At 28.2% G+C, this 21,161-nt stretch overlaps 1 protein-coding gene across 1 annotated transcript; it reads left to right on the top strand.

Moving 5' to 3' along the window:
• The first annotated feature begins 670 nt into the window (after positions 1-670).
• LOC142321811 (uncharacterized) lies at positions 671-16,223 on the top strand. Its single transcript, XM_075360218.1, has 2 exons — positions 671-824; positions 15,594-16,223. The coding sequence occupies exons 1-2, from the start codon at positions 807-809 to the stop codon at positions 15,942-15,944; spliced, it is 369 nt and encodes a 122-aa protein (XP_075216333.1). The 5' UTR covers positions 671-806; the 3' UTR covers positions 15,945-16,223.
• The last annotated feature ends 4,938 nt before the right edge of the window (positions 16,224-21,161 follow it).

Raw genomic sequence — 21,161 nt, 5'->3', positions numbered from 1 at the left:
AATCTAAAAAAAATTCTTAGTAAAACACGTATAAACAAATGCTTTATTAGAAAAATAATAAAGTCACACATTTAAGGTAAAAATCATTAAGGTTATACTCAATTTCCGGTAGGAAGAGGACATTAAAACGAAGAGCTCTTCTGGAAAAAGCAAGTGCACTCACCACACATCCAAGTACAGGTGCGTGTTCAGATGGATTTCAACTAACTTATTTTTTATTCTCAAAAGGAAATGAATCGACGAAAAAATAGGTATTCTCCACTTAATGTAATATTGTAATTACTTTGAAGTACAGCACACAGAACAAAACAAATATCTATCTTTATTTGTTTATGTTTATCATTCTGCGGAATATTCTTTTTCTCCTTTTTATTAATGACGCATATCCGTTTTGAAAATTTAAACATATAGGAAAAAATTGCAAAACAAAAATTACTAAATAAACTGGGAAAAACAGTAAAATGTTAAGCGAACCTGAACGAAAACGTAAGGTCATAAGTAGTTTTGTTAGATATGGAAGGGAGATCGACCGAGCCTGACAATGTTCCCAGCCCGCACCCGTCACCTTTGTTCCAAAGCCTACCTATCTATTACTGTACATTACATGAAATCTACTCCCTTCTTACCCCTACCACAATATACACTTACCACTTGCTACTATAGAATGTTAACAACATTTTTTTCCGCCGGCTTACCCACGACTTACGAACTATATAAAGCGCTGTAAGAATCACCAACCCCGTAACAATATATTTGGAATAGCTTTAGTGCAAGTCGCTAGTACAACGCATATCTACTATATCATCATGTATAAATTACTTGTGGTAAGTAATAATGAAACTATATATATATATATATATATATATATATATATATATATTTATTTATCGTATTTATATAAATATATGTATAAAACTACATATAAATTTTTAAACATTGTTCCCTGAAAAGAAAATTAAATAACTCGAAAAGTAACTACAACAGAAATTTAATTTTAAAATCGATTACGTGAATCAGTCGCTATAAATAAATAATAATTTTGAGATCGCTTAAAAAAAAATAAAAATAATAATACCCGTTAAAACACTTACAAACAAACCCTTTATTTAAAAAATGATAAAATCGTATATTTACATAAAATTTTTAAGTCTTTTAAAATAAACCCTTATTATTATTATTGTTAGTTTTCTTTTTGTCTTTAAATAGAGTAAATTAGAACATAATTATTTGGATTACCTAATTAAATGAGAATGTTTGAAGAAATTTATTTTAAAATTAATTTACAGTTTAAACTACATTTTAATTTAAAATATTTCCTCGGAGATTCCCGTTTCCTCCATCATTTTAATAAAAAAAATTTTTCGGTATTTATCTCGCCATTAATTTTTTTAACACCTTCAAGCCAAAAATGTTAATGTTTAAAAAATTTTCCGTAACATTTATAAGAACCCTACTCCTCTCTGACTGAAACAGTCTTTATTGTAGTTTACAAGGTCAGAAGATCGAGTAACAAAAGAAATTTTTTAAGATAAAAACTTAAAATAAATAAACTTTTAACAATTTTCTTTAAACACAAAATTACTTGAATAGATTTTTTTAAATATTATTTTAATAATAATTTTTGCTTGGTTATTCCCCTTATTAATGAGAAATAACAATTACTATAGGAACATCGTAAAATTCATCATCAATTTAATTAAAATACGGTTTGTATACAATCAAAATGAGACAAAAGGCAACCGTAGTCATTTTTATTGATTATAACCTTATTTTATGTATATACATATATATATATATATATATAGACCACCGGGCGGTCTAGTGGTTAACTCGTCGCAAATCAGTTGTTTAACAGCTGATTTTCGAAGTCGAAAGTTCTGAGGTTGAAATTATAATAAAAGCTAGTAGCTTTTAGAGAAATCTGAATATTAGAATACTGGATACCGGTGTACGTTGGTGGTTGGGGGTTCAGTTAACCACACGTCTCAGGAATGCTCAGTCTGAGTCTGTACAAGACTGTACCTCATTTACATGTCATCCTCATCTAATTGGGCCTTGGAAGGAATTGCTTATTGTTCACTAGTTCAACACATTACGTGCTACGTACACATTAGGAAATACATATAAAACTTCAAAGTAATAAACCCGACTTTAAATGAGGTAAAAAATAGGGCATTTAAGAATAATACCACTCAGTTTAAAATAGGTTATTATTCAAACCAGTGTCAAATTAAAATAACTGCTATTAATCTATTAACTCTTAATTTGAAGCTAATTTCAAAAAACTGTAGAACTGAAAAAAGTTATTTTATTTAGTTGCATTTTTAAATCACTGCTTTATTTTTAAAGTTTTTTTCATGTTTAACCTTTTAATTTTTATTTTCTAAACCGAATTCTAAAACAGGTGAACGTGTTTGAGCTATTCTAATATAATTTTAACCAATAAAGTTAAAAAAAAATTACACAAATTTTTATTTAGTCATATTTTTTACAATTCCTAGTTTATTTTTATTATTATTATTATTATTTTTTATATATATATTTACTGCAATTAAATACTTTAAAAATGTAATTTAACTGTATTAAATTATTTATTCTTAGTAATATTTCCTATTAATTATTGTAAGTAGTTGACTATTTACAATGGAAACAAAACAAGATAACGAAAAGTTTCTTCTTGCGCAGAACTGCGCAAGAATTTTTAATTCTTTATAGCATAATAAATACTATATTGTTAAAGCGGTGGAGAATACCCATTCCACCCTTATCAAAAGTTGAATTGACTCCAATAATTCCAGCTTGTATTAGTTCTTTCCTTGTTGTATTCAATTTATGGGTTTCTTCAGTCAATATTCAATTATTTTCATTTCACTCAAACGTTCTAACACGTACGCGTGAATACCAAAAGTTGGAATCTGCTTCTCATTACTCTTTTTTCTATACAAGTAATGTTAAACATTAAATCTTTGGTGGAAATTTTTTATTAATTTTAAATTTGGCACGCAGACTGATCAATACTTTTTTTACTTGTACAATGCATTTTGCAACAAAGGAACCTTGCCCTTTATGAGTTGGAAACCACAAATAATTCGTTACATAGAAAAGAAATTTAATTATGAATATAGGTTTTTTCCCTTACCGAGAATTGTATATAATCGATTGTTTCAAAGCAATACACAATATGGTCGGCTGAGGTAAACAAAGATGTGCCATCTGCAGGCCTCATTATAATCAATTTTTTTATATTGCACTATTTTACCACGCTGATAAGCAACAGTATATTCGGCTCTGTGAGGAGATATATACAAATTCATCTGTTTTACTCATATAAGCTGCAAAAAGGCGTAATTGATTTTACTCTAAAGATATTTTTTCTCTCTAAAATCTAAACTGAATTCTAAGTTATGTCTTAACATAAAATTTTCATAATGGGTAGATGTTCTTTGAGAAAAAGAAAACGTTTTCAGCATTTAATCCCACAGGATGCATTTACAAAAAATAAAATAGGATAAAAATTAATTAACGTTTTGAATAGTTTTTTTTCGAAAAGCTAACATACATAAAAAGTTTTGTTTTTATAAAACTCAAATTGTATCGATATATTATATAGAATAAATTTGCATTACAAAGATTTGAAATAGATTATCAACTGTTGATAATTACTCTACATTAACCCCAGAAAATATTTTTTAATAAAACTTTAACATTTATTTAACCTAACCCTAACTGAAATCTGATCGTATTTTATAATATTTAATCACCCCATTTCAGGATTGGCAAAATAAATTTAGGAATTATTGATTCATAAAATATTAAAAAAATTCAAAACTCAGAGTTCTGAAACTCATGAAATTTGCAACAATTTATAGGCAACAAATTTTAAAAACAAAGATCTTTTATTAATTTCTAAAAACGTATTTTTAAATGTTACAACGAGATGAACTCCACCCCAATGTGGAGAAATTACATACTGATACGTATGTAATTGAATTCTGCTCAAACCATTTTAATTAAAATACTACAAGATAAAACACAAAGAAAAAAATTGTTAACATCTTGGTAATTCAGTTACAATAATAACTTGAAAAATTAACTGTAAATGAAACTTTTCTACAAACATTCCGACAGACAAATTTACGTATGAAATAAATAAACGTTTTATTCTGATCGATACTTAAAAATAATAATAATAATAAGACAGTGCAACAGTAGATGAATTGTTAAACTATTTAAGGGAGGTTCGAGAAGGCACCATTCTAAGTTTGCCTCAACTGCACTTTTCCAACCGGTCATTTTCTTAATCTTACAGCATATTACAGAATAAAAACATCAATTAATAGAAAGTGAATTTTTAATATAGTTGAAACAGAAAAGAAATATTTTAAATTGAGATTACGTAAAAATTACGAGTCGGTTTATGCGCTACTGCTCAGTACATAAGACAGTGTAAGAGTATTATCCGCTCGTTAAAATGTAAGGAGTGCGCCCTTGAAAAGGTCACACATACCACCATACACTTTTTTTTATAAGTAACATGCGTGCATGATCACTTTGTTTATTTAATGGTTTTGTTGTATATCTCACAACGATGTTAGTTTCAAGTGTTGGCCCAGAACAGATTTTACGATTAGTTTACATAGACTTAAATAAACCGGTTCCCTGGTAATACTTTAGGCGGGACTCGGGCACTAAGGAATTTTTTTCGTTATGATCAAGAGTACCTAAATTTAAAAAAGTTTCACAAAAATTTGAATAAATCAAATCCTTTCTACCCGTTTTACTTTAACTTTAAAATTACGAATTTCGTTCTAAAAAGTTAATGAAAACCAACAAATATTCCTACAAATATTTTATCATTGTACTCGTAAAATAAAAAAGTAAATATAATTACAGTTCAACTCCGATAAATGGAAGAAAGAAAACTGTTTAAAAATTCTGATTAGCGATGTTTTGTGCTGATTATTATCGGGATGAGATGTAATGTCACAAATTTATAACACTATGTTTGGTAAAACTAGCATGCTGTAGTATTAAATGTTTGATAAATATGCCTTTAACTAATAGAAAGGAAATTCTGTTACAATAAACATAGCTCTCTCTCTCTCTCTCTCTTTCAGTTTACCCTCCGGAGCCACCGTAAGGTATTACTTCAGAGAATGAGTGAGGATGATATGTGTAAACGTAAAAGAAGTGTAGTCTTGTACAGTTTCAGGTCGACCATTACTGACATATGTAGTTAATTAAACCCAACCACCAAAGAACACCGGTATCCATGATCTAGTATTCAAATCCGTATAAAAGTAACTGCCTTTACTAGGATTTCTACCTTAGAACTCTCGACCTCGAAATCACAAAAAAACATAGCTAATGGCACACTACAACACCTATGAAATTATATCTTCAGTTAAATAATGTAAACTACATATACATAACGTAAATATTATTTTATAATAATTACACAATATATTGAACTATTAATACACAACAGAAATAAAACAGCTTTGAATGAATGCATTTTTTAACAGAGACTTTAATCGTATGTATATACATAAAAATGAAGGTTGTTGTCCTGTATGCGTTGCTATACCTTTTCATCCGATTGCGATGAAACTTTAACGAGTTATTGTGCGCACGCCCGCAAAGGTTTCTGAATTAGTTTGGACCCGCTGGGTGGCGCTGAGGTCGACATATTTCGAACAATTGTACTTATGGTCCGATTTGGCTCATATTCAGAATATGTATTAGTTACGTGAAAAAAAATATTTTTTTGCAAAAAATGGACCCGCTAGGTGACGCTGGGGTCTAGATATTTGGAAAAATTGCATTTATGGTCCGATTTGGCTCAGATTCAGAATAAATATTAATTACGTAAAAAGAAATATTTTTGCGAAAAATGGAAAAAAGGGAAGAAGAGAAGAAGGGGGTAAAAGAAGAAAAGGGAAGATGGGAAAAAAGGGAAAGGTTAAATTTTGTGAAGTTCCGTAATGTTCAGTTTTTTAATGTTTTATCAAATTTTCATTTGTGTTCATTTAATCTACTATATATACTCAAATCTAACAATGGCGAAGCGTTGTCGGGTCAGCTAGTTCTATGTATTATTACATCAAACTAAATAATTCCGCATAATTTAATTGTCTGGTATGGCTGCTCTGTCCATCCTTTAGCAAGCTTACTTAGTATTTATAGGGTTTGTTTTTCTAGTTCCTGCTTATCGAGTCTTTCTAATTTATCGTACACTATTTTTAAATAGTTTACATTTATATTTAAGTGATACATTTTTTTTTACATTTTAATTTATAAAATAGTTAAATATATAATAAAGTTCAACCAATTATATAATTATTTATTTTCCCAACATATTTATTTTTATTTTTATCCACTTAATTTGTATTCTTAAAACGGATGAAATTGTTTGTATACTAATAAACAAATAACACAATATTAGATCTTTAACTGTTAGATAAATACAGTAATTGAAACTTGTATTATAATAATAATATATTTTCTATAATTGGTACAGCTAAGAAAAATTTTAAAGAATAGAACAATTTAAACATGTGAACTAAATATTAATTTAACACCGTAGATATCTATATCCTTGGTGGATTATTTATTTATCATTACTATTGTTACCTCACCACAGGCTTGCAAAGTGAGATACGTAATTTCCGTAATTTAGTATATTTTTCGTATCATAGTATAATGTATAATTAAAAATACATACTTAAAATTATTTCATTAATCTATAGCTTATGGTCATTCTTTTTTTTTTTAGTATTAAAGGAATAAATAAATATAAATTTACCTGAAGGACCTTTGACTTTCGTGGTAGAATGGTAGCGTATTTATCTTTCACTTGAAAATGTTTGGTTCGAATCTCCATAACACAAAGCTTTTTTTCATTAAATAATTGTAACTAAAGTGAACTGTATTTAGAGGAAAAAAAATCTTATGCAGTTCTGCTCAAGAATACCGACCTTTAGTTCATTTAATTTGGTTTTAATATTTTTTTTTTTTTTTTTTTGATTTGGTTCAATATTGCTAACAGTAGATAACGCAGATAAAGAAAGGTCAACATTCCAACTTGCAGCAACATAACGAACCCCTCCCCTAACTTGCCCCGCTGAAATTTTCCGACATTAAATTGAGCGTAACTCAAGAACGACTCAACCAATCTTCAAAAAATTTCCACATGCACAACTTCAGATACTACAACAAATCTAAATTTCAATGAAATTGATTTAGGAGTTCTGGAGAATTTAAGCCAAAACCTTTTTTTGACCTTAAATTTAAATTGAGTGTAACTCAAGAACGACTTGAAATTTTCACACTGACAACTCCAAATAAACTACTACACCATATCTAAATTTCAATGAAATTGATCCAGTAGTTTTGGAGATTTCCCAGCCACATAATATTATGCATAGGCCTACATACTCGTATCTGTGTATGTATGTATGTATATATATATATATATATATATATATATATATATATATATATATATATATATATACACACACACATATACACACACGAGTATATAGACTCATATAAATATATATATATATATATATATATAAGCCTAGGAAATTCCAGTTTAAGTGTATTTTAAGTATTCAGTTCCCAGTTTTAAGGTATTTTCGCACTCCTCATAACTCAAAACCTAAAGAAAATTAATTTTCATACCCCCTCCCAACTACCATGTGGCCGAAGGTAATACGCTGTTTTTTCCTTGGATTTTCCTGTATTTCTTCTGTCGCTTCTACTGACTTCTTTTTCTTGTTTTTCACCTACTTTTTCGTTCGCCAATTCTTCGCCTTCGTCATCATTCTCAATAATGTTTTAGCTATTTGTTCAGTCTATGTCATGGCATTCAGCGCACTGTACTAATCGACTGTACTATCAGTTTTGCCACTTTAACCTGGCGTATATGTTTTTTTATCTTGAACCGTTAAAAATGGATTGAGTAACAAACCCAAAAATCAGTTAACCCAAAGAACAACCTGATAATAAATAACTAAACAATAAGAAACTAATCACAACCCATACCAACCTAATAATAAACAAATCAAATCAAGTGTAAAAAAAAAATTATTCTTAAAATAAAACTCACCCATATCTGGTTTTATAGTTTTAAAAAACGCCCCATTTTTAGTTTTATAAAACTCACCTCATATTTAGATTCTATACATCTCTGAAAACTGTATTAAGTCTTTCATAATCAGAATTTACAATAAAAAATTGAGCTATAATATTCAACTTTCACATTTCATATTATTGCAATTCCTTATGCATTAACTGAAGATTACCGCAGCCTATGCGATGTTTCAGTGCAGTGTTTCGGACACACTGCAGTCAGATGTGAAAGACAAGAAATCTGCGTATGTGGAGCAGAAACTCATGAAGATAACTCCTGCAAACATCCTCCACTTTGTATCAATTCCAAAAGGCACTACAAATCAACTGCAAAAGCAGCTGTTGCCCCTTATTCATCCAAAGTTAACGTCGAGCAGTTGTTTTTGTTCTTGCACCATGTTTTCCTGCTATGATTGAAAAAATCATAGATACTAGAACGAAATCTACTCAGCGAAACAAACCAGTAAAACCCGCAAAGCTGCAGCCACCAATGGAAATTGTGCATAAGAATAAGAAGACATCTGAAAAAGCTAAAAACATCAGTCCTTCGAATAGTCATACGGTGAAGGAGGGTATGGCAAGGAAGTAGAAGTCTGAGCATGGTGGGATACAGGTGTAAGTATCAATAGAGAAGACCTTGGATACAGATACTGAATTACATGCAGCTATGGAACATCCAAAAGTTCTGAGGGCACCTATGGAAAGGATAGGTAGTACTTCAGCCACCCCAAGAATGTCACTGGAAGGTGCATCTAGTTTGGACTCACTGAAAACCAAGCTAACCACTCCATCTAGATCGGTATCACCTGATGCCAGCCACAGAACATCCCTGGTATCCGAGAAGAAAGAAGATACCATGTCCGAGGCCTCAGACACCCTATCATCAGAGATGGAGGCCATCAGGAGGATGGAGAAAAGATGTAAGAAAGGTTGGCCAAAGGGAAAGCTTAGGCGATAAACAAATGTGATATATTTATGAATTAAGATTTTCAAAGTTTGTAATAATTTTTAATATCAGGAATAATTTAACAGCCATTAGTTTTTAATATCAACATTTAAATAGTTGGGTTGTTTTTTCTTTTTTTCTGTTTGGGAAAGAGATAAAAAAAGAGACCAAAATAGTTGATGCTTATAACCCTGAAGAAAAATATAATAATCTATATTTAATGCAATACAAATATTCTCTGACCAACAGGTTGGATAAATGGTTACCTAGCTCAGCTCACTACCACGAATATAATTTGGCAGTCAGTTCTATCCACTCTGAAGTTGTTGCTCAACAATTCCTAATTCAGAGCTGTTATTTAATGATCGAATTACATCAGCAATAAAACCATTAAACTAATACTAATTAGTATTAGTATTAATATCAATACTAATATAGCATTAGACCAAATAAAAATAATGCTTAAAATTGACAGACAGACCGCAAAAGATTTTTTTAGTTTTGTTTTCAAGGTAACTTCAATGATTCTAACTCGGATCATATGAAATTAGAAAGAAATGAGATTAAAAAGTTCTAATATGATGTATTTTAAGTTTCATAAAATCTGGATAACTGTATATTCTGCAGATGTGGAAACATGAGACAGTCTTGGAGTGGGCATAGAATACGTGCTGTATAATAAAATCATACTTTAAATTATTTTTCAATAACTCTTTCAATCTTTGAAAGAGCGTGATGACCTAATAATCCTAAATGTTGGGAGATTAGCATCAAAGGTTACTTCAATGACTTCTCGATATCGTTTGTATAAAAAGTTAATTAAAAAGAAAAAAAAAGAAAAGATAATTATATCCTTTTACAATTAATGTTACATAAAAATTTAGTTTTTTTTGCAGTAAAAATTACAATTAATATTCTTAAATATTTTTTGCAGTAAAATTTAAAACGCTGTTATTATAATTTATATTTCGGATTTAAAAAATAATAACAGTATAGATAACAAGTAACAACAAAAATATGCTATTGTTTTGAAACTTTGTACGCCTCATAAAAATACCACTGTATTAAATTATGTATTAATTCAATTATTTGTAATTAAAAATATTTTAATCATTGTATATCCTGTAATAAATGTTTGAGAATATATTTTTAATTTAAGAACAATAACTGGTTGTTTTCAATAATAATTTACATTCGGAATAGCAGGCATTTTATCATTAATGAAATTAAAATACAACTAATCTAACAAGCATACAGAAATTAATTTTACACGCAGATTCTATTCCATCTCATATAGTTATGAATGTGTATAGTTCTTTTTTCTAAACTTATTCAGTGAAGTATTGAAGACCACTTAATCATAAATAACCACTGTATGGTCTACATTATACAATTATAATGCTAAAGTTAAATTTATATAATATTGGGACTGAGGAAAAAGTTTCTTCTTTTTCTCTGGTAAATGGCTTTACGATCCCGTCCTGGCAATATTGATAAAATCTGTCAAAATGTGTGTGCTTTTAAATGGTGATATTTACTGAGGAATTTTAAAAAGATTATATATTTTATTTACTTAAAAATTTATTGCTCTTGAAAATGAGTGAAAATAAAGAAGAAATTCTATGTGTTTAAAATTTTATTACAAAAAAAGAGAAATATTATTCAGGCTGCTAAAAGGTTTTTGATATTTATGGACATGATGTAGTATAAATACCAGTAGCGTAAAACTGTTTCAGGCGTTTTCAACCTGGAAACTTTGATGTCAATGATGAACCTTTCTCTGATTACCCCATGATTGAAAGTTTATGAAATCATAGAAAAACTTAGCACAACCAACATATTAGCAGTCGATATCAGTAACATACAAAACATCGACCAAAAAGTAGTTTCAAACCATTTGGACACAAAACAAACTGATATGCGAGTATCACATGATTTAACAATGAAAAATTTAATGAATCGAATTTCCATCTGGAGATTGTTACTAAACGGAACGAAATGAAAGCATTTTTGAAACCGCTGAATGATGCAATGAAAGATGGATCACATATCACAATAATCTATCATGATCAAACCAAGTAAAAGCTCTGAAAACATTGTGATACTATGTGTGTGTTAGGATTGTTCACTGTGAGCTGCTGAGAGCCGGTCAAACAATTGATTCTAAATGTTACTGTAAACAACTTCAAGCAATAGAAAACATGCAGACATCTTTCACAACAACACCAGCTCCCCACACATCTTTGGTGACCATAAAAAATTGAGAGAGCTTGGCTGGAAAGTTATCATGAATCCACCATAGTCCTGCCTTGCACTGTCAGATTACTATTAAGTTACCTGGGAAATCTTTCAACAGGACTATCATAGTAACTTGTTGTCCTCTATGGCGCAGTGGTAGTGTCTCACCTTTCACCTGGAAGGTCCCAGGTTCAAATTCCTGTCAGACGCTGCAATTTTTTTTTTATACAGATAATTTCATTTCATATTCTTAAGTTCATCCACATAAGTTTCTTGGTGAAAAGTAAGACTTAAAAAAAACTGCCACAATGAATTTATTAAAATGGAATTCCATGTAAAAATGCTTACATGGTTTAAATATTTTTACTTTTATGGTAACTCTATTTTAATTTATAAAGTACAGGATTCTTTTGTTAAAGCAATAACTTAAATTAAATAAATATGTATGATATTATTAAAAATAATTGTTGTAAATAATTATGATATTTACATAAATATATTATTATTTTAATGAAAATGTTGCTACAAAAGAGCTGCTATTGCCTTACATAAAATGACTAGTTCAGTAATAAAAAAATATATACGTGCATCAAGTTCAATGACATTATTATTTGAGAAGACTAAAATATTTGAACTGGACTGAATAATGCAGGCTATGCATAGTAAACACATTTTATTGTTGAAAGAATCTGTCCTTGAAAAAGCCACCTCTTATTTCTTACTGCTTTCTACAATGACCAAACAAAGTTACATCATACCTTATTTACTTCCACATCACTTTTTATTGAATACAGTCACATACAATACTGTTAACATTCACATTCTACTACTGATAACTGTATATTCTTCTAAACATCACCACTAGTAATCCTCAGATATTATATTATAAGTAATGTAAGGGAATCTTATGAATTTTATAATTATTTACAGATTTATTATCAAATTAATTCAAGTGATTATCATTCGTAATAATGAATTACCAATTCATTAATTAATTTATTTATGATTACTAATTATTATTAATAATTAATAATTAGTAATAATGCTGGAGCTTGCATAGTTATTTTTATGCCTCTCTTACACTGACAAGTCTTTGGATAATATTTGCCATGATAAATCAGTTTTCAGTGATAATACACAGTGAAAAATCATGTTTGAAAAATTTATTCAATTTTATAAGCTAAAATACATAAATATTTTTCTTAATAATGTACCTATATAACATTAGTAGGTTATTTATACTAAACTATTGCATTAATTAACTGTACAGATTATGGCCGCATTCTACTGTTTATGACATAGATGGCCCTATAAAAGAGGGGATGTATATCTATTCGAATATGTATTTATTAAAAGACTTTTCACAACTTAATAATTAATTTAAAATTATTAAATATAAAACAACTCACTTTCAAAATATAGTTTTTCTTTTAAGTAGCCTTTTGAAGCTAATTAGCAGCACCTTCTTCACTGGAGTTATAAATGATGCTACTAGTAACTCAAAAAAGAAAAATTTTAATATTTTGAAAGCGAGTAATACATTAACAGTAATTACATCCAACAGTATTCATATCAATAGTAATGATATTTAACAATATTTAAGCATCACCACATCACATCATTCTGTTAATTGAATTTAATATTTATCTTAAAATCTTATTTTAACTTTGGCCTATGTCAAAAACAATTTTATTAATTCTAATTACATAGCATATATCATTCTCTCTGTGTACAGCCTACAGGGTATTACTGATGGACCGCCCAGTACCTCCATTAAAATTACCATATGCTTAAAATTAATTTTTAGACAGATAACTTTTTAATCAATTTTTTTTATTAAATAACTCTTGTTTCTAAAATGGATATGCATATTGAAAAAAGTAGATCCCTTAAAAAAAAATTTGTTCCATATTTTGACATTTATAAAATAAATTTTACTCAAAAGTTCTAAAATTAATATTCATTTTTTTTTTTAAATAAATTATTTAAAAGAGATAAATTAATTAAAAAATTTTTTTTATCTAAAAGAAAGAAATAGTACAAATATAAACTTTTAAAAATAATTCCTTTTAAAAAAGAAATCATCATTAGTTAGTAGTTGTCAACAATCGATTTAAAATAGCCTGAATTTTCTTAATGATTAAGATAAATTCATCCATAAGGTTAATTAAAATCAGTTTTGATGATTTTTCATGTTATGCAAAAAACAGAAAAATAAATAGATAGTCAGCAATAAACAACTAAGACACTGGAATAATTCTACGTTTTTAGTAACCAGTATGAATATATATATTAAAGAAGTGTATAATAGACGATAAGTGTACAAATGTATTCAATAATGTATTGACAAAATATCAATTTTTTTCTTTTTTTTTCTTTTAATTTTAACCATTAATAATTTAGTTATTAGTTTGGTATTATTTTTCACTCCTTTCTGTTCTGTGCTATTTTTTTTAACCATAACATAATTGCCATATCATTTATAATCAGCTATTTAGTACAGTTTTGTGTAATACTGTAATATTTTCAAAGAGTATCATACACCATCAGAGGAAGTAAATAAACACATCAAATTAAAGTACGACTGATTTAAATTAAATACTCCAAATCAATTATTATAAATTATGATTTTTAGGACTAAGATAGGACAATACTTTATTATTATGACCTTGGACATGCTCAACAAACATTATAACGAGAGAGATGAGATGAATGGAAGATATTTGAGAAAATGCCTCATCCTTATTAAGAATTTAACAAAAGACAACTAATCTAGAAACCAGCTTGCTAACCATTGAACCGGCTGAACCAATCATGTTGTAACTACAGTCATACAGAAATACATTAAACAACCAGTAATTTAATTACCTTATATTTTTATATAAAACTGTAAAATTTGATAAATAATTTTTCACACCACAATATAGCAAAGACTTGGATCTTTTGGAGGTCTCATATTGCTAAACCCCAAGTGCAGAGTTGCAAAATTTCATGGATACATATTGGTAAAGTTACTTTTCAAGTATGATTAGAGAATGATAATCTAAGATATAAACTTGGAATTTATCTCAAGAGGGTGAATGAAACACAACTTGAACTTCATTTTTATTTTCTTCAGTAATGTGACATGGTAATGCATCAATTTTATTCATAAACATTTTATAAAATAAAAAAATCTCATTATAATCAAATAATTTTTCATGACCAAACCTCTCAAACATAAATCAAATTCTAATTTATAATCTAGTTCAACAAAAAGGATTTACCATGCATCCACCCTGAACAATTTCATTGAAATTTTTACAATTTTAAGTTATTTGTTGAATAAGACGTCGTATAATAACACATTAGAATTATTGCATATTACATGATTTTTTTTCAAATTATTTTTGGTAAAACTCAGACAAAGAATGTGAACACCACAGGGTCCAACAGAAAAAATAATCAGTGTTATGAAAGAAATTTGTTTAATACTTAATAATGTAAAAGTTACTGTTGCACACCCGTGTGCGTGTGCACACACAAATTTGAAGAATAATAAACTTAAAAGTTAATAATTATAAACATCAACAATAGTAAATAAAGCTACATACACACGTATATATATATCCATATTATATATATATATATAATAATATGGAAAATATTGTACATGATATAATATTTATTTTCTTATTACTATAATTTATTAAAAGGTTAATAAATTAAATAAGTTAATAATAGGTATTTCTATATAATATCTATTGAAATAACTAACAATTACTGCCAAAATATTTATTTAATTTCTGGTAAAGAAACAAAAATTTCAAGTGTTTAAATGTTATACTTATCCACTAGGTGCTTAAAAAATAATAATGTGATGTGATTAAATGATATACCAGTATACTTACTGGTGATCAATTCATAATATCCTAAAAAAAATTAATTTCAACTTTCTACCATAAAATGAGTATATAGAGAAGAAAGCATAACTTAGAAAAACTCAGAGTAGGTCACAGTTAGAGCTACACAAGATACTTGAACAAAACATTATGTTCATTACCCTCACCTCCTAAATTAATTGAAATAGTTGTTTTATATATATAAAATATATTTACATACCAAAAAACTAATTTAATGTTTAATAAATAGTTTAAAATTTAATTAGTTGATAGTTTTGAGATTAGTTTTTAGCTCAGTCAGAGTTTTCTATAGGAAAGCCTGAACATACTTTATTTAATCTGAAATCATTTGCAACTGTTATTATAATAACATTTTCTTTTATTTTCAGATATCTTTGTTCCTATGTTTAACTATTGCCTTCTCACATGGTGAAAGTGAAGAACGATCTAGTTTAGTTGAATCTCAACAAGTAGTAGCACAAGAAGCGAGTGCAAAAAGCGATCTAGAAGGAGCTGAAACTGGTTGGAGAGGAGGTTATGGAAGTTATGGGGGTTATGGCGGTTACGGCAGTTATGGAGGATATGGTGGCTATGGAGGATATGGAGGCTATGGAGGATATGGTGGCAATAAGGGTTACGGAGGTTATGGAGGTTATGGTCATGGAGGATATGGTGGCGGCTGGGGAAGCAGAGGCTGGGGTAACCGTGGAGGTTGGGGACACAGAGGCTGGGGTTGGTGAAAAACAATGGAAAACAATGGATAAATGATTTATATAAAAGCTGTTGCAGCATTTTTAATTTAGAATATATTTCTGAAAATTAAGTAAAACAAACTGAATTGTTAGTGTTATACTACTAATAATAGAAATCAATAAATTAAAAATATATATATATTTTATTAGTCTTTGAAAACTCAAAAGTTTTAAATAAACTGATAAAATTTGTAATTTTGAACTTTCAAATATACCCATCTTTTATATTACAATATTTTCATAAAAATAAATTATTTAATAAACTAATATATGGTGTTTTTATTTTAACATTTACATCTTTAATGGTTTACTGATAAATGGGAAATTAATTCATTGAAAATTACTACACATAGACTAAACGCTAACAACAGAATTTAATAATAAAATTATATGTTAACTACTCTGAATATTCAATATAAAGAAAAATTACCAGTATAGAAATTTAGATTCTGTACATCAATTTCAGGATAATGTTAGTCAAACTTTCATTTAGACTGAAACATACTCTGGTGTGTTATTTCATACTCCTCAGTTAAAGAAGTAATACATAATCAAGTATATTTAAATCATTATTTTTTTATATCTTTCAATAAAAGAAATCAAAATATCTGTAAAATATAATACATATTCCATCAAGAAACTGGTGATCATAAAAACAACAAAATATTTGAAGTTAATATCTTACATTACATTAAGATATTAGTATTAAAAGCATTAATAAACGTTATTTCAGTAATCAGTACTATGAATGAGATCAGTAGAATTTGTAACTGACAATATTTAAATAACTATTAGCTAATTTTCCTAAAATATTCAACTACAACTGAAGGCAATATAAGCAATATATTATTTCTCAGATGGATTGATTTGTTACTTCACATAGTTCATCCCAGTCTTTCTTACTGCAGTAACATAAACATCTGCGGTATAAGTGGGATTAGTCCAAGTTGTTTTCTCTAAAATAAATAATGTTCACTATACATTCAATTTTTGTAATGAATGGAGTGAAAATATCTTTTAGAGTTGAAATTCTCTGTTTTTGACCACTGGTTTTGGCATGCATACAACTGTAGATACAACTATGTATTCAGCTCAGTAATGAACCAACATGAAACCATTTTATTCCCAATTTTTCTTAATAAACATGGCAAGGGTTGCTAATTATTCTTGATAATGATGCAATTTTTGGGAGCAACTGGTGAATTAGGTAATGAGTTATGGCACACATGCATATTACATTTACAAATTCATGTGTAAGTTTTTCTAAACATACACACACACATGTGTATATATATATATATATATATATATATATATATATGCAACAAAATATAACAAAATACATATATATTTTTTATATTAATAGTTAAAAATAGTGTTCATCATGGGTTGCATACTATTGCATATTGATTACCCTGTGGAACAATGATTTTTCTTCTTGAAAAACTACAACTGAACTAATCAAAACATAACTGCTAAATGCCAAAAAACCTTAAATGTTATTCCCATCATCCTCAGTTTTCAAAAAATACATTTTTATAGTTTTTTTTTTTTTTTATAATTCATACCTGAGAAGCATAATGATGCTTCACCAAATGTTAAAAATAAATAACAAAAAGCAATATTGGTAATACTATAAAGAATCTTCTGGAGTAATAGATAAAAATAAAAACTTCATCAGCTGTGATTATTACCACTGTATGTGATTATTATGTTATTATCACTGAATGTCAGTGTTTCAACATGAAATATTGAAAGTGTGTGAATAACATCAATGCTTTTTGTTACATTTTTGGACAATTAATGTTGAAATCTCAAAGGAGAAAACAATGACTTCATTACTTAAGAAAGTTTATAAACTTTTTATTTTGGTGGCCCATTTGAAGACCAAGACAAACCATGGGTCCCATATATGAGTTGTTCAACTTGTGCAACTGACCTTAGAGCATGGCTTTACTAGAAAAAAAGCTCAATGCCTTTTGCTGTTACTATGATCAATAGGGAATCCCATGATCACATTTCAGATTGTTACTTTTGTCTTACACAGGTTGCTGGTCATACATCCAAAACAAAACATTTGATCACAAATCCCAATATTCCATCAACTTTGAGACCTGTATCACATGATGAAACCTTACCTATTTCAAAAAGGTCAATGGAAGATGATCTCCGGATTGAAGGATCAGAGAATTTAGAAATCGACCAAGTTACTGAAAATGGTAAAGACTATTTGCCACCAGTATCAGGTCCACACCTAGTTTCTCTGATAGAACTGAATGATCTTATTCGTGATCTTGACTTACCTAAAAAGAAGGCAGAGTTTCTAGTTTCCAGACTACAGGAATGGCATCTACCCCTACTGCAGGAAAATATCAAAACATCTGTTTATCATAATTGTGAAAAGCATTTACTACCATTCTTTTCTTCAAAGGATAATATGGTGTTTTCTACAGATATTGATGGAAGTATGAAATATCTGGGATGTGAACATAAACCAGAACAATGGTGACTGTTTATAGATGCTTCCAAGGCAAGTTTGAAAAGAGTTCTACTTCAAATAAGAAATGTGCTATTCTGTTCTACATGAACCACTTGTAGATCCACATAAAGTATTCTTGCCTCCAGTACATATCAAACTTGGTTTGATGAAAAACTATGTGAAGGCTATGAATCAAAAGCAAAGGAGATTCCAAGACCTACGGGAGAAATTTCTTAAAATTAGTGATGCCAAAATCAAGGAAAGTATCTTCTTCATTGGACCCCAGATAAGAGATCTAATGAAAGGTGTAGATTTTGATGTGTTGCTTCGGGGAACAGAATGGGAAGCTTGGAAAACATTCAAATTGGTTGTCAATAATTTTCTTGGAAAACAAAAACACCTAATTACAAAGATATATTGACAATATGATTGAAGCATATAGAAATATGGAATATAATATGTCTTTAAAGATGCATTTTCTGCATAGCCATATAGACATTTTTCTAAGAAACCTTGCAGATGTTAGCGATGAACATAGTGAGAGATTTCACCGGGAAATCTCACACATGAATCATCATTACCAAGGAAATGGACACCGGCAATACTTTCAGATTACTGTAAACAGCTGAAAAGAGATACTGAATACACATACAAGAGCAAGACATACGCAAAAAGATTCAGCTAGGCATGTAGAATTAAAAATTTCAGTTCAGTTTATAGACGTAAATTTTTCAATTTCTGTACATTAAAATATAATGTAAAAAGAGAATAATCCACTTTACTTTTATTTTTACACAAACTTCATACTTTTTAATTCATATATCAACAAAAAAAAACTGTACTGTATTGTTTTAATATTGTAAACTCCCAAAATTATTAGCCTTTAACTTTAAAAAATACTGCTAAATTCAGTAAAAAGTAAAATCACAATTTCTCTGAAACCTTATGTGAGAGAATATTTTTGAAAACAAATTTGGAAATCTACAAGAAACACCAATTTTTATTCAGAAAGGAAAAAAAAGTTTAAATTTGTTCCACAGTGTTATTAATTGTGTATTCTAAATTACTGATTGGGGAAAATAATTCATAAGTGCATTAGACAATGTTACTTATTTTATTTGTTTAATGTCATATAACACTAAAAACTGTGATTTTCAACAATAGGTGACAAAATATTTTATGATTTATAGTAAATTAAATGAAAGAAACAAGTGTTGGTACAACCATAACAGCAAATATTGCTTACAGTGATTTGTAATATAATGTTAATGGCCATCTGACCCCCCCCACCCAAGAGGCATATTCAGGGAAAAGTTTTAATTAATGTCCAATCATGTTTAATATGGCATTCATTCCCATATTCTTTTTTTCAAAGAATTATTTAAATGAATAATAACAATTTTATACAAGGTACATTAACAGTGGTGAGATTTTTTATGATTTTTTTTTAAGTGTTTCAGGAAAATTTCTTTAAAATTTTGAATTGAAGTAATATGGTATGCTTTCAAAAATAAATGTGAAAGATGGATGATACATGCTTATGATACAAAGATATACAAAGCTGGGTGTATAAATAGATTAGAAGGTAAAAATTTGTAACCACTTAAAATTTTCTTTGTATAATTTTCTGAATTTTATCCATTAAAAAACTCATTAAATTCATTTTTGAATGATAACTATACTATTTTCCAAAAGATTACTCATAATTCATTAATGAGTAAACAAAAACAGACTATACCAATATTAATAAATATCTCTATACAATTCATAATACTCTTATAGTAATATGACATATTACTTTAGAGAAATTTGCTTTTATGTTTCACAATACATCCCTTTTATAAGGTGATAAGACTTACCTTAAAAATGTAAAATTTATAAGTTATAATATTGTGAGAAAACCATTCTCACCACATTACACACTACATTCTTACCAAAAAATGTATTCTCTATTTATAATTATTCATTAATTTAATGATACACATAAAAATTATTATGCTTTTAAGTAAAATAAGATTGAATAGTAAACAAAATATATGAAAATGGATAAATGCCCTTAGATTGAAATATAATTATTATAATTTCAATTTCACAGAAAAAGAAGAAAAATATAAGAACTACCACACAATCATTTGAGATTTCACACATCCATAACACTCAGATAACATATGACAAACAGAATTTAAGGCAGGAAGCAGTACATTACTTGAAGACCAATTTCAATTCTGAAAGAACATGGATACAAAAGAGATGAGGCTAAATCTCAGATTAAATAGACTAAATGAAGAAAAATAAATCTACCTATATGGCATTTGTAGATTTTCAGAAGGGATTTAATAATGTGGAAATGAATAAAATGTTTAAATTATAAGGAATAAAGGGTTGTATAAAAAACGAGTAAATATTGAGCCTGTATAAAAATAATTTGACAAGATTCAGGTAGTCACAATTAGCTTTTAACTTACTTTTTTTAGTAGATTATAAATTCTTCTTTTTTTATTTTCTTTCTTCTTTTTTTATTAACTCACCTTTACTGAGCAATAATTCAATACTAGTCCAATCCAATCTCTTCAACAAGTTACATACCTGGGGCTTGAGCAAGCTTCCTTTTTCATTGAACCTAAAAGTACAAGAATACATATAAGAATATAAGTGGATATTAAACAAATAATCAATACATCTCAGTAACCTATTTTAGATCATGGTAAAATCATGAAAAGTTAAAA

The sequence above is a fragment of the Lycorma delicatula genome, chromosome 3 (genome assembly GCF_047948215.1).
Source record: "Lycorma delicatula isolate Av1 chromosome 3, ASM4794821v1, whole genome shotgun sequence".
NCBI classification, from domain to species: domain Eukaryota; kingdom Metazoa; phylum Arthropoda; class Insecta; order Hemiptera; family Fulgoridae; genus Lycorma; species Lycorma delicatula.
Note: the sequence above shows the minus strand (reverse complement) of the source record. Positions and strands in the feature narration are given on the sequence as shown.